Source organism: Typopeltis vanoorti, chromosome 2, assembly GCF_054136105.1.
Source record: "Typopeltis vanoorti isolate ZY-2024b chromosome 2, IOZ_Tvanoo_1.0, whole genome shotgun sequence".
Lineage (NCBI taxonomy): Eukaryota > Metazoa > Arthropoda > Arachnida > Uropygi > Thelyphonidae > Typopeltis > Typopeltis vanoorti.
The window spans coordinates 91,955,231-91,970,489 of record NC_143550.1 but is presented as its reverse complement, the minus strand read 5'-3'; the positions used below and the strand labels follow the sequence as shown (position 1 = coordinate 91,970,489).

Sequence of the window (15,259 nt, the reverse complement as noted above, 5' to 3'; positions counted from 1 at the left end):
TGAAATTGGTAACTGCTGCAGAAGACATTGTTGAGGTATACAGTAATCAATTTATGAGTTTGTTTCATATTTATCATGGCTAAATCATTAGGAACTTAAGTGCAGAGGACATAAGAGAGGATTCAATTGTGAGTGAGTAGGAATTATTTGAGGAAATAAACTTGATGTCAATAAGGTGATAGGATTTGATGACATATTACTGCATGCATTAAGGGAATGTTCCAGGGAACTGGCAGTAGCATTGGCATTCTTGTTTAATAAGAATCTGACAACAGTACAGGTTCTAAATGAACCTGTATACTGTTGTAAGATTTTTTACAAATTACAGGCCATTTTGTATATGTGGAGTTGTGGTGAAGGGTAGTACTAGACAGATTGGTGAGTAATAGGATACAGAAACGAATTGATAACAGCAGTATTCTTTGTGATATTATCAGCATGGGTTTGTTAAAGGGCGATCATGTTTTACTAACTTATGTGCTATAACAAGGTGACAAATGTCTTGGAGAAAGGAGATTCATATACAGTGGTATATTCAGATTTTGTAATAGCTCTTGCTGCCGCACTACAAGCTGTTAAATAAATCAAAACAGACAGGATTGGATAACAGTCTTCAAGTTGGATCAATGACTGGTTGTCAGATAGGTATCAGAAAGTTGTATATGCGTTCAGTATCCCAAAAGAGGAAGGTCACTAGTGGTGCACTGCAGGGTTTTTGGGACCATTGTTGTTGTTCAATTTGTATATTAATGATATTGTGATGTGTTTAATTGGTGATATGCAACTGTTTGCAGATGATGCAAACTTGGGGAGAGCTTTTCAGGGTCAAGCAGATGTTATGGCCTTACAGGAGGACTTGATGGGATTGATTGAATGGACAGGTAGGTGGAACTGTTAGTTCAATGTTGCAAATTATAAAGTTTTGAAATTTAGCAAACAACGATGAGATACAAATTATGCACTTGGTGTTCAGTTTAAAGGGAAACTTTAAAGTAGGTAGAGCAGGTGAGAGATCTGGAAATGCCTGAAATTCAGGTTCCACATTGGCACAAGTTGTGATGACATCGCATTGGATAATGACAGTGATGCAGATGACGACATGCAGAAATAAAGAGGTTATTATGCCACTGTATAATGCCTTGATCAGGTCTCATATTGATTATTGTGTATAGATTTTGGTCACTAGATTTTCATGGTGACAAGTATATGTTAAGATAGGGTCTATAGAAGATTCACAAAGGTGGTCAGTGATCTTTGGAATGTGGAGTACAAAGACCAGATTGAGAGAAGGTAAACTGCAAAGTCTCATGAATCAGAGGGTGGGGGGATATGATTGAGGCATATAACTTAGTCAAGGGTTGTTATCAGGTTGATATGGAAGAGATTTTTTCATAAAATGGTAGAGAAGGGTAGAACAAGAGGCCATCCCTGGAAACTGTATAAGGAGGGTTTGAGCAGAGGAGTCAGGAGCAGGTTCTTTACATGGAGATTGGTTGGTGAGTGGATTGCATTGCCTGAATGTGTTGTGAATGTAGATGCATTTAATCAGTTCAAGTTTGAGGTTATGAGCATTTGGTGTGATAGTGTGTACCTTCCACGATGAGTCTCTGTCTCCATGGGGGTCAGATGTTAATAATAATAATAATCTACCTAAAGAATTTCATAGTATTAATACAAAGGAAAAATTTCAGCACTTGTCTAGAAGAGGCAGAACAAGAAGTCATCACTGGAAGTTGGGTAAGTGTATGGTTTGCATGGGCTTGAGGACTAGATTTTGCTTGTCAAGTGGTAAATGAATGGAATGGGTTGTCTGAGTTAGTTGTGATTTCTTTGTTAATGATTTCAAAGAGAGGTATTAAAAATATTGTGTTGATAGTTGAGTTTTGATAGTAGACTCAAGGAGAGGATTATCACACAGATCTGTGACTGTCAAGTTGAATGAAAGATGTTCTCTTTTTAACAGAACATCTTGAATGCAAGGTATACATTCTGTTGAAAAGGATACTTAGATAAGGATTATGGTGTGAATTTACTTGGAAAACTGGGAAAGAAGAAAAAAAATCAAGAATGCTGATGTAGAGTGGAGAAGATTATCAGATATTCTGGACGGCATGTGGACAGTTTATGAAAGTTTGTTACTGACAGTGAAAATATCAGCATTTCAGCCAGCTCAATCATTGGAATTAGAGAAGGGAAGCCATTCCAAGTTGTGAAAATTGAAGTCCCCAACTAAGACAACTTTACTGTTTGGGTATGTGGACTGTAGATAATCAAGCTTCACAGACATAATGTGTCATAATTTGGAGAGAAATAGAAACAGCAAATGAGCATAACTGATTTGATAACAGCTAATTTTGTGTTTGAAAAAGTTAATTCTTTCCAAAAAACAAAATTCTGAATTATAAAATAATCTTTTAGATGAATAATTTTGAAGGAATTTTAAAATGCTGCTCAGGAAAGACAAGAAAAAAAAAGTTGAGTAACTTGAATGACAGAATTAGTGAGGTTGGCATTTGTGTAGATATGTTCACAATCAAAATATCAATCACCTTATCTTTAGAAAATGATGAGACCCTGCCTTTTTCCAACATCTTGCTAAATCTCTCTCTGTCATCCATTTCAGAAGTCTTGTATCATTCACTATCACAAAAGATGAAAACAAATATCAAGAACTCTGACTTTTGCTTCATCCATCCATCTTTAATGGATTTCAACAGGTCACCTGATTTTCAAAAGGATGAGAAGATGTTGGAAAAGGTTCAGAAATGATTGCATAAGGTGGTCTATGACAAAAGCTCCTCCTTCACTAGACAATCTGTAGTCTAGTGAATAGGAGGAGGAGGGGTAATATAATTGATATAAGTTGGTAAGGGGGTACAGAACACTTTCGTGATGTGGCTCATATATGAAAAAAAAATTAAAAAAATAAAAAAATAAAAAATCTGGCTTCACTGTGCAGTCTGCTATTCATCATAACATAGAATGGGACACAGCCACATGTTTCATTTAGAGGAAAATTTCTTATGACAAATAAAAAAAAATTCTGCTGTAATTATCCACTTGCATTTCTCCCTCAGTAGGAACCAAGGATTGAGCATCACATTTTCAGTGCTGAGAGAATAGATGACATGCACAGTGTCATCTGTTCTCAGCTTTGTAGCTGATAGTTGAAGAAGACCTTGTTTTACTTTATTTACAGTTTTTTTCTCTCTCTCTCTCTGTGTGGGTGGGTGCATGCACCCACCCACCCACCCACAAACTCTGAAGAAGCAGTTAGTGATTTTGGTTTTTGCTAAACTAATCAGTTGAATTTGTGTTAGTGTAACAATATACTGTGCTGCTTTACTTTCTACTTCAAAAATAACAAATAAATAAAAAAAACAGTTTTTTAAATCTGTTTTTGCTGCTTTTACATTTATCAATGTCAAAAACTTACTTTTAATTCTGATGCTTGTGGCATTAGTGTACATGCCTGATAACCCCTCCCATCCCCTCAAAATGGCAAGTTTATATATGCAGCTTGACTCTACTCATTTGATACCTCAACCAACTCTACTCCACTGCTCAAGTTATAATTTTTCTTTTGAAACAACATATGAATGCAGACACAAGAAAGTTTATTATTGAAGTATATAAATAAATATTGCAATCTGAAACTTGACCATGCTCAGTGTAACCGATTCAAGCTGTTTGCTGGAATGGTATAGTACATTACATGTAAAGTTATATAAGGAGAATAAAAAGAGAAAAAAAACATTGTTTACAAATCACAGTGATTCCAGTTCGTGTTGGAGCAAAATAGTAGAGCATTAGCACTCTCATTTGGGTCTTTTGAATAAGTACTCAAATTTAAAACAGATCTATCTACAAGACAGGTTTTTGAGCAGGAGACTCAGTTGCTCATACTGACTCTGTGCCATTCTAGGCCAGACTTTTTTTTTAATAGAGGATGTTACATTAGATTTTCTTCTTAACAGCACACCCTGTTTGTCCAAAGTATGAAAGAATACAATTGCAAGGAATCTGGGGGGGGGGAGTCTTGATCCTTGGTGGAAAGTAAGTTTTCTTGAATCATAAAACTCTTATAGTTATTAACGGAATTATCCCATCCTGTGGTCATTCTCATTCAGTGTTTGTCCTTACAATCACAATTTTGACCTCTTGCCTTTATATACATGTTCAAGCTCTCTTGCAACCACCCTGACTGTTTTAGTTTCCCTGACTATTTATATATGTATATTGCAGATACAAATCCTGTTGGCCATAAAATTCATTCAGTGATACCACACTTCATTTCTTCTACACAGTTTGTCTTTTAATCGTGGTTCCCTCTCTCTCTGCACTTAGGTATTGCATGCTTTGGGAATAGATCCACAAACTTGACTTTGTTCTTTTTTGCTTTGTCCAACAACTTTCATATGTTCTCTGATGCCAGTATGCTTATCCCCTTTGAAGACATTCTTTTTTGACCAACTAAATCATATCTTTCACTAGGCAATAGTCATGTTTTGAATCTTTGTGGAAAACATGTTTTCATTGCATGTTCATCTAGCACACCTTTAAACATGTATACTTTATTTCTTTTTGCATTTTGTTTTATTTACAATATATAAGAAGGAACTCACTTTTAACATATGATCTGAGTTGGGTAGAAGTAAAACATTTGATGAAAGATGGAGAAAGAACTAACTCACTACTCACTCATCTGGATACTTTGTTATTTCTACCAACATATATATGACATTATGGAAGTTACTACATGTCCAAGCTGCCATCATACTGTCATCCAGTTGCTTTCACATCAGACATCTCAAAAGTAATGGAAATGGCAATTGATGTCTAATTCCTTTTCTGATTGGAAATGCTAGTCAGTCAGATGACTTGGAAACATTCTATGGGGAAATATCCAGAGGGGCAATAATATAGGCAAGATAATCTCCTGTAGACTGAGTTTTTCAAAATTCAGTCTTATAAGATGTATAGGAGATGGCTTTGCATATGTTTCATTTCTCTAGATATTGTCTATGGAACATTTCTACGTCATTTGATTTAATTTGGCATAGAGGCCTTCTCAGCAAAATTTTGTGTCTTTTGGCCATTATACTATTTTTTGTAACTGAATTTCCAGTTTTCTCATTGTTCACCGTATAGTTAGAAGGTGGATTTCTTTTTTTGGCCTTCTCCTGATGATGCAGAATCTAAGTTCTGTTTTCTCTCTATCCCCCCACCTCTATCTAGCATACCTTCCCTTTTCCCTTCTATATATAATATCTAACCTTCTCACCAACTTCAAATCTCATCCATACTTTTGCCAACAACCTTTCCTCTTCATTCCTCAAACCCCATTCTCAAATGATCACAATCTGAGTTCTGCATCTTGTGGCTTAAATCTTCATACTGTTATCTAATGGGAAAAATATAACCTGGTCAGTTTCAGTGCCAATAAACATCTTTTTTGTTTATTACAAAAAAGATCCCTCCTCATTCTCCCTCTTTTATTTTAATATCTGAATCCTTATTATCTTTAGAAGAAATATACAATCATGTTTGATCTTTACATTCTGCATCCTCCTTTCTTCTCTCTCTCTCGCTCTCCCTCCCTCCCTCCCTCAGCTGCATTGCACTCACTCTGTTAGTCTCAAATTCAACCAAAATTAGAATGCTGTTTTGAGCAAAGTATGAAAACTTCTTTAAAATTATTGATTCTATCTAAACGAGGGAAATGTGCGCTCAATTGACCACCCTTCCTTACTAACTAATTGCACTCATTGTCATGCAAGTGGTCTGTTTCTGTATTATACCATTTCTGTAGTTATCTCTGGCTTCTGTTCATAGAGCTGTCATCTAATCTTTCTGCTCTTTTCTCCAAAATCACTAACCATAATTTGCAGCAGTGATGATCTCCATTGCTTCCATTTTTTGAATATGTCTTCAGGTGAATATGAATTCACCATTACACACCATAATCCAAACAGCAGTCAAAACAGTGGATAGATGCCAGTTGTTCAGCACCAAAGAAGACAAAGATGGTTCCATCAGCAGCAAAGGTCATGGCATCGGTGTTTAGGGATGCTAAAAGCATTTGTTTATTAATTATTTTGAAAAGGGTAAAACAATAACCGAGGAATATTATTCTGATTTTCCGGAAAGATCCGGCTTGCAGAAGAAAAAATCATATTTCATCAGGACAGTGCAAAAAGGTGTTTTGACAATGGGAAAATTAAGGGATCTGCACTATGAATTGTTGGAACATCCACTGTATTCCCCAGATTTGGCTCCCTCTGACTTCTATCTCTTCCCAAAACTCTTCCTAACTGGTCAGCATTTTTCTTTGAATCATCAGGTGATTGCAGCTGTAGAGGGATATTTTGCCGATCTTACTGAGAACCACTACAGGGATGGGATAATGGCACTGGAGCATCACTGGAATAAAAGTATTAGTGTTAAGGGAAATTATGTTGAAAAATAAAAATAATTTTGAAATTATAAATTTGTTTTTTCATTGTTAGGCCAAGAACTTTTCAGACCACCCTCGTATATATATATATTGAATTCTAGTCATCTTCATTTGTAATAATAACATATATATATATATATACACACAGACATATACTGACAGGCAGGCATGATAGATAGTATCTGCTGGAGCAGAATCTAGGAGGATGAGGGTGACTAGTGGAGAACCTGAGGGTTCTGTACTAGAGCCACTATTCTTTAATTTGTTTATTAATTATGTAGAGAAAGAAGATGTAGGGGTGGGAATATTCAATTGTTTGTTAATGATGCAAAACTGTGAAAGGCAGCAGTTGATAAAGATAATGTGGGCATCCTGCAGGATGATTTAAATAAATTGGCATTCTGGGGGAGGGATATTGATATTGCAAATTGTAAGGTAACGATACTTCAGGATGGAAATGTTATATATTGTGCATCACATTGGTAATACTTGGTTGCAGGAAATTGATGAAGCTGGGGAACTTGAGGGTAATGGCAGACAGAATTGAACTTCAGAGGGCATATTGTAAAAGTTGGTAAAAAAGCTCAGAGGATTACATGGATGTTGTAAAACATGCTAACAGTAAAGATAGAGAAGTCGTTATTCCTCTCTATAAGGTTATGGCTACATATAAGGCTGTATTTTGATTACTGTGCACAAAATTTGGTCACCAGGGTTTCTTAGAAATGAGATGTGGAGAGGATTCAGAGACAAGTGGCCAAGCTGGTGATAGGTCTGCAAAATTCTCCCAATGAGGAAAGGTGAAGGTGTGTGGGTTGCAAACTTTAGTTGATAAGTGGCATGATAGAAATGTGAAAGTTATTAAAGAACATACATGACAAGATAACTAAAAGTCACTCATGGGTCTCCCATGATGAGTCTTTAGCTTCATGGAGATGGTTATAATAATAATAATAAAACAGATATTATTATTATTATTCAGGCCTCCATGGAGTCAAAAGGCTCATCGTGGGAGGTCCTTCCTAGGAAATACACTCTTTACACTCATTGACCATTCTCGGTCTCACTACTCTATCAGGCCATGCATTCCATGGTTCAACCATCCTCCATGCAACGAAACTACTCCTTACCCTCTTGCTCACAGCTTCCTTTCGTAACTTTCAGGGATGGCCCCTTGTCATCACTTCTTCCCACTGTTCAACCAAGTGAAAGAAATCACCAGTGTCAACCCTGTAACCATCTCTCAACAGTTTAAAAGTCTCAATCATATCACCTCTCCTTCTTCTATCCACCAAACTCTGCAGTCCACATCCTCTCAGCTGATCCTCATAACTAACATTGTTCAATCCTGAAACCATCTTTGTCATCCACCTCTGTACCCTTTCCACAGTTAATTTATCCCCTTCAAATCCTGGGGACCAAATCTCAGAACAATAGTCTAAGTGTAGCTTGATCAGGGTCTTATACAATGGAATGATAACTCTTTTATCTCTGCAAGTCAGTGTCCTTCTCAGTATTGCAGCAATCCTCTGTGTTACCTTCACAGTATGTCCCCTGAATTTCAGGTTTCTATCAATCATCACTTCCCTCCCCCCAGATCTCTTGTCTCCCCCCTACTTCCTCCAGTACAACTCCTCCAATAGAGTACGAAGTGTCCCATATATGTTTCCCAAATCTCAAGACCTTACATTTTGCTGCATTAAACCGATAGCCCCATTCATTTACCCATCTGTCTAGCTTATTCATATCCTCTTGCAGGGCTGCCGCATCTGCACTATTACTAATAATCCTTCCCAGCTTCACATCATCTGCAAACAACTGAATATCCCCTGCAATCCACTGAGAGTGTTATTGATATAAAGGTTAAACAATATAGGTCCCAGTACTGAGCCCTGTGGGACCCCACTTGTAACCTTCTGCCTCCTTGAAACTGCTCCACTATACACAACTCTCTGATATCTATTGGACAGCAATCCTGAATGCTCTTGTCACTTTATTATAAAAGGCAATCATATTACTAAAGCAAGAGTACCCTTTAACAAATCCACGTTGACTCTCACAGACAACATTACCCTCATCTGCCCACCGCTGTATGTGGTTACTCACTAATTTCTCCAAGATCTTAACAACTACTGATGAAACACAAACTGGCCTATAGTTAGGCACATCCAGTCTGCTACTGCCCTTATGCAATGGCATAAGGGCAGTAGCAGACTTACCTTCCTTCCATTCCTTGAGTACCTTTCCCATAGCCAGACTTTTATTGAAGAGCCAGGTCAATGGAGTTATCAGTTCTTTTGGCACCTTTTCTCAAAACCCGTGGTGAAATACCATTCAGTTCCACAGCTTTACTGACATCCAGGGTACTCAATATTTGGAAGACACTATCCTTCTGCACCTCTAAACCTTAAATCTGCCCTATCCCCTCTAGTATTAAAATTTACTCCTCCAGGATGAAATACTCCAATAAAGTGTTTACTGAACAATTCCACTATGTCCTCTGCATCAATCTATTCCTATTTCTATTCCACAATGTCATTCTTCCACAGTCATTTCCTGTTTAACTAAATCACTTAAGAAATTGAAAACGTACATAAGAATATAAATTAAATCATACTTTAATAAATATTTCCAATATTTTGGCAATGTCGTGTTGCCATCTTCAAAAGGAACTTACAAAAAAGGCACGTGCAAGTATGCACCACAACACAGTAACTGAGAATGAAGTGAGGAAGCTATTGTTCTCCTAAAAGTCCTAATGCTGCCCCCTAGTGGGCTATGTAGGTGTTCTTGGCCATTGGGCTGAAGGTCTGCTGATGGTAAGACTCCCAAATTTGGAGCAGTCTCATGCTCCTGTCTACGAGAAGTACCTGTTTAATATTGTTTGTCATCCACTTTATGTCAAATTGTGTTCTCTTCTTCACTTGTAAAATACAGTTTACTATTGCTGCTAACAAATATTCCTTTACAATTTCCCAAGCATTAATGATATCCTGGCCTTCCAATTCCTCCCTCAATGAAACTTCTCCAAGTTGATATCTAAGACTATTATAATCATCTTATAATTCCGCATACGTTCCCTTTTCTTTGATGTCCTGCATGTCTGTTCATCTTCCAAGTCAAAACCACGTGGTCACTCTCACTCCAACTGGTGGGAGAGATGTCATCTCAGTTATTATCAACTCTTCTGATGCTATGATCAAATCCAAAACTCTTGAACCCCTTGTTCCCTATGATTTTCTTTGGATCGTAGGGCCAATCTCTTCTCATATTCCAGTTTCGCCTTCCTTACCATACCAGTCACTCTCCTGGCATGTGTCTTATATTCTTCATGCATCTGCTCTTCACCTGTCTCCTTATATCTCTTCCATAGCCTCTTTTTCGCTTACAGTTCCTGTGTTTGCCATCCACTTTACTCCAAATTGTGTACTCTTCTTCACTCGTGGAATACAGCTTGCTATTGCTGCTAACAAATATTCTTTCACAATTTCCCAAGCACTAATTATATCCTTTCCCTCCAATTCCTCCCTCCATGAAACTTCCCCGAGTTGACATCTACGACTATTATAATCACCTCATAATTCCACATATGTTCCAGTCTCTTTGATACTCCTGCATTCTGTTCATCTTCCAAGTCAAACCCGCATGGTCACGCTCTCCAACTGGTGAGAGAGATGTCATCTCAGTTATTATCAACTCTTCTGATGCTATGACCAAATCCAAAACTCTTGAACCTCTTGTTCCCTCTATTACATGTTGCCTAAGCCCTTTGTCCCTCAAGAATTCTAGAAGTTTCATTCCCTTATTGCTGTATGCATCTTCCTCTCCCCAAAATATATACAAAGTGATGTGATGTGTCACTGCATAATGTAAAATATAAAATGTAAGATATTTTAATATTTTATATTTAATAATATTTAATCTGTCATAATCATATAAATGATAATATAAAATAATTTTTATTTCATTTTACCTAAACTGTTGAAATTGATTGTTGTTGATTTGTATGCATATCATTTGAAGTTCATGTAATTAGCATACGTTGTATCAAATCATAGATTTTAAATAATGTACATTCTGTATACTCAGTTTTCCAGAATAAATTTGTTATTTATTTTCTTGGATTAGATTATTAAATTTGAATTTAATGCATTAGGCACCAACTTGATCTTTTCTCTGGCATGTGTTTGGATCGTCAGTATTTAGCTATTGACAATTTATCGCCACATCTGGATATTGACCTTATTCAGAAGTAAGCATAATTCTGTTTTTGTATTGTGTTAATTATTGAGAATAAAATTTTATTGTTTACAATATGCACAGGCACATATTCTGGTCATATGAACCGTTATGCCCTAGACCTCCATTCTATAGCATAATGATATCTTGGCATAATTATATGTATTAGTTTATTCCTAGAAATGAATTTCAGAATCATTTCTAGGAATAGAAATGATTCTGAAATTCAGAATCATTTCGAGTTGACTTATAAACAGTAAGTTTATAAGAAATAAACTTTAAGAAAAGTTTTGGAAAAGTGTATCGATCACAAATCAGCTAGGTATATGTTATTATTTTTTTTTACTGTCACTCACACACAAAAAGTTGTGGGACCTATAACATATCAGTGCTGTGTGTGTGTGTGTGGAAAAGAGTGTAAGCAGAAAGTAGTAATCTGTTCACATTTTTTTGAACAGCTGAAGGTCATATTCTTTGCGGGAGGCTGTTCCAGAGAACAGCATTAGATGGAATGAAAGACGAGGCAGAGAAGTTGGTTTGAGAAATTTCAAGCTGGGCTATGATTGGGTGTTGGTTAGCAGCAGCTTTTGTTCTTATGATTTTGGAGGAAAATGGAGGAATGATAGAGGCCAATTTGGCAGAACACTGTCTGAAAGTATCTGTAGTACAGCATAAGACAGAAACTAAACATCTATGGGAGAGGGATTGAAGTGGACCTGTGAGAGAAGAATCACAAATTAATGAGATTGACCTCTTCTGGTTAGCATTATGCAATCTTAGAAGGTGTAAATATGAGCAATAATCCATTATTGGGAAGATTTGGGATTTGTATATAGTTAGCAGTTGTAAGGGTGTGAAGTCATTTCTCTACTGGAAAAGTACAGTTTTATGGCAGCTGCAGAAGTTATGTTGAGATGTGCTTCTGCCAAGAGAAGTTTGGAGGTGTAGGTCAGTTCAAGAAGGAAAATTTGATCATGCTCGATATTCAGGGTATTTGCTGAAAGAGGAATAAATTTGGGCTCTTTCTTGTGAGAGATCAGACAGGACAGTTTTGGTGACACTGAAGTCTACAAGGTTGTCCTTGCCTGATTGATATGTAGTGGCCAAGTTTGGTGGAGTTTGGACATTGATCATAATAGATCTTGAGGCTTCTAGCAGTTGGGCACCACAGCATTTGTGAAATGAAAAGGAGAAATGGAGTGTATTGCCAGCTATGGATAGGATTTGAAGTCACTGAGAGCAGGTCATTTGGTTGGGGAATCTGAGGAGAAACCATCCACCATGACTCATAGTAAGCAGTGAGAAAGTTGGTGATCCAGTTGTAGAAGATGGAAGGTAAATCATAAATTGGCAATTTACAAAGTAGGCCCTGTGCCAAACCTGATCAAATGCTTCTGAAATGTTGGGAGTGACCACTTGAGTTTCTCTGAATTTTTTCATGGCTCGAGTCCAAAGTTTGTTGATGAAGGCTTAGAAGGTCAGCTGTGGATCAAAAGTAATAGATATAGTAGCATAATTGCAAAATACATCGGACAGGTTCAGAAAGGCTTGTAGCATTGGAATAGTGATAGGGCAGTGAATGGATTTGATCGAATGGGCCAAAGAGATTTTTATTCCAAAGATCAGAAATAGAAAACACGAAAAGAAATAAGAAAACATTCTAGCATGGTATTACATGGTATTGGGCTCTTTCTTGTGAGAGATCAGACAGGACTGAGGTTTAGTGACATTGAAGTCTACAAGGTTGTCCTTGCCTGATTGAAATGTAGTGGCTGAGTTTGGTGGAGTTTGGAACATTGATCATGATGGATCAATATACAAAAATGATACTTTTGTAACCAAAAAAAAAGTTAGCATTTATAATTGTAAAAACTGAGAGATCTGTGCTTGCTCAAGCTGAAATTTGTTAGAGAAAGTAGGCTTGGAAATAGAAATCAACATCAAGTTTGGAACTAACACAATTTGTATTTATGAACTGAGATTACTTTGGGTAGTTTGCCTTTTTAATCATTTCATCTGTTTGCTTGTATTTTCATGGTTGTTTAAGGTGACTTGAATTTGGAAGAGACGTTGGATATATAATAATGCATTCTTTTCTAGGCCGTACATATTAGGTCTAGCAGAAAAGTAATGAGATTTTTTTTTATTGCAAAAATTGGCAGCACTGTTGACCAGATGATGATATAGTATGTTAGAGTGATACCCATTCATTCCATCAGTGGGATAAACACCCCATAGGATAAACACCTATCCAGTTATTGTGTCTTTTAGCAAGTGTATGTCTGATGTGTTCATCATGAAAATGTAGAATCGAAATCTTGAACAATGTTGTGTGATTAAATTTTGTGTTAAAATGAATGAATGATTGTACTGCTGAAAGGTTCAATGAAATTAAGCAGGCTTATGGTAATAATTCTTTATCATGTGCTCAAGTGACACAAGATGTTTTTGGAGGAGAGAGAGAGAGAAAGCATGAAAAAATGAGCAGCCTGTCACAATAAGAACGAACAGCAACATTGAGCAAATACAGTGCTACATCCATGAAGATTGGCATTTAACGCTCCAAGTAATTTCTCAAGAATTGCATATTATCTGTTTTACTGTTCACAAGATTTTAACTGAAGATTTGGAGATGCAAAAGATCTGCGTAAAGTAATCTAACTGATAAGCTTAAGTGTTGACGGTTATTCATGACTTATTTTTAACGGTATTAACACCAAACAGTCTTATCATAAGATGTTTTATTAACTGCTTATATTTCGCAGAATTTCATATCAGCATCATCAGAGCACAACACAGCTAGTATACGCAACAGTGAGTAAGTGAAAAAATACAATTGTAGTGGACAAAAGATCTGAAGTCCTATTTTGGCACCCTCTAATGTGGTAAAAAAAAAATAATTACAGCTATTTATTATTATTTGACACCTCCAGGGAGTCCAAAGCCTCATCGAGGGAGAGTGTGCCAACAGCATCGAACGATTGGGTCCCTTCCAACTACTAACTGAGCCATTAGTAGCAGAGGCTCAGTCTCCCAAATTTTCGGCAAATTAATGTAACCATATTCGTTTAGGTTAGGCGAATTCTTCAAGGCCATGGCTGACTCAAAAAATAATCTTTCAGATCTATAGCAACTTCTAAATAGCACATTCGTTTTCTTCCATCTAATCCTATGTGAAGGAGTGTCCAGCACATGGTGTGCTAGTCCTGACTTGCCATAGTAATAGTAGCAAATATATTTTTTATGTTCTTCCAGGCAGATGTTAACTGATTTTCCTGTTTGCCCATAGTAGGCCAAGTCACAGTCATTATAGATCTGAAAGATTATTTTTTGAGTCAGCCATGACTTTGAAGAATTTGCCTAACCTAAACAAATATGGTTGCATTAATTTGCCAAAAATTTGGGAGATCATGAGAGCAGTGCCCACAGAGCTGTATTTTTTTAAAATTTTGTTTACAATATTAGAGAGTGTCAAAATAGAACTTTAGATCTTTTGTTCATTACAATTGTATTTTTTTAAATACTCACTGTTGCATATACTAGCTGTGTTGTGCTCTGATGATGCTGATTTGAAATTCAGCGAAATATAAGCAATTAATAAAACATCTTTTGATAAAATTGTTTGGTTTTGTTAATACCATTAAAAAATAAGTCACCAATAAACGTCAATCAATACCTAAGCTTAGTTATTAGATTGATGATTCTGCACGGAGAAGATATTGTATACAAAGTGTGACGACAGTTCGGCAAGTTGAAACTGAAATTTTCCAGAAAAATGAACAGGTTAGTCTTCCTCAAACGATGCAGTGACAGCAATATCATGCCAGCTTTTCTCAAATTTAAAGAAAAGTTAACATCGACAAAGGCACATCGTATTTACCGATGGGCAAGTTTAGCGCTTCTCCAAGAACAAATCGTCGCTTCTCACATAGAGCCCAGTAAGTTAAATAGCTCTATTACTGCTCTTCAAGAACTAATCAACTCGTTAAATCCTGAAATGTGGACTGTCCTGCATTACATCTCTGAAGTTGCAGCAAAACAAAAATTCATTAAAGTTAAAAGCAGAGACCTAAAGAAATATGAAATCCTACAACAGTGGCAACATACTACATTCCAACCGAAATTTTGACGATACAGTGTGGTCATAAATATATCATTTGAAATACTCACTGAAGAAGCCAAGAATGTTCTCAGTCTAGGGCATAACTTTGCCATGACACCCAGACAAATTCCAAAATTAGAAATCATGATGAAGGTAGAATGGGGCATCTATGGTCCTTCACCAGCAATGGCCAATAATGTGCAATTAGATGTAGCAAGCATTCTAAACAAGGCTAAACCTCCGAAAAGCAATATATCACATAATGAAATAACTGCCTTAAAAGTATGAGAATAAAAATATTATTATTACAAAAGCTGATAAGGGAAAAGCAACAGTTATCATGGATCAAGAAGATTATAGCAGAAAAATGCAAGATCTCCTTTGTGACAGTTCCATGTACCAAATTATTGATTGAGATCCCACTATGCCTCAAAGGAAAAAAGCCTGAAAATTACTGAAAA

General features: G+C 36.5%; 1 protein-coding gene across 1 annotated transcript in view; it reads left to right on the top strand.

Moving 5' to 3' along the window:
* Positions 1 to 15,259, top strand: part of Itpr (Inositol 1,4,5,-trisphosphate receptor) — a 1,112,489-nt gene that overhangs the window by 319,529 nt on the left and 777,701 nt on the right. The window contains exon 17 of the mRNA XM_090401920.1: positions 10,614 to 10,709. Coding sequence (XP_090258046.1) covers positions 10,614 to 10,709 — 96 coding nt within the window. The remainder of the gene's footprint in view (positions 1 to 10,613; positions 10,710 to 15,259) is intronic.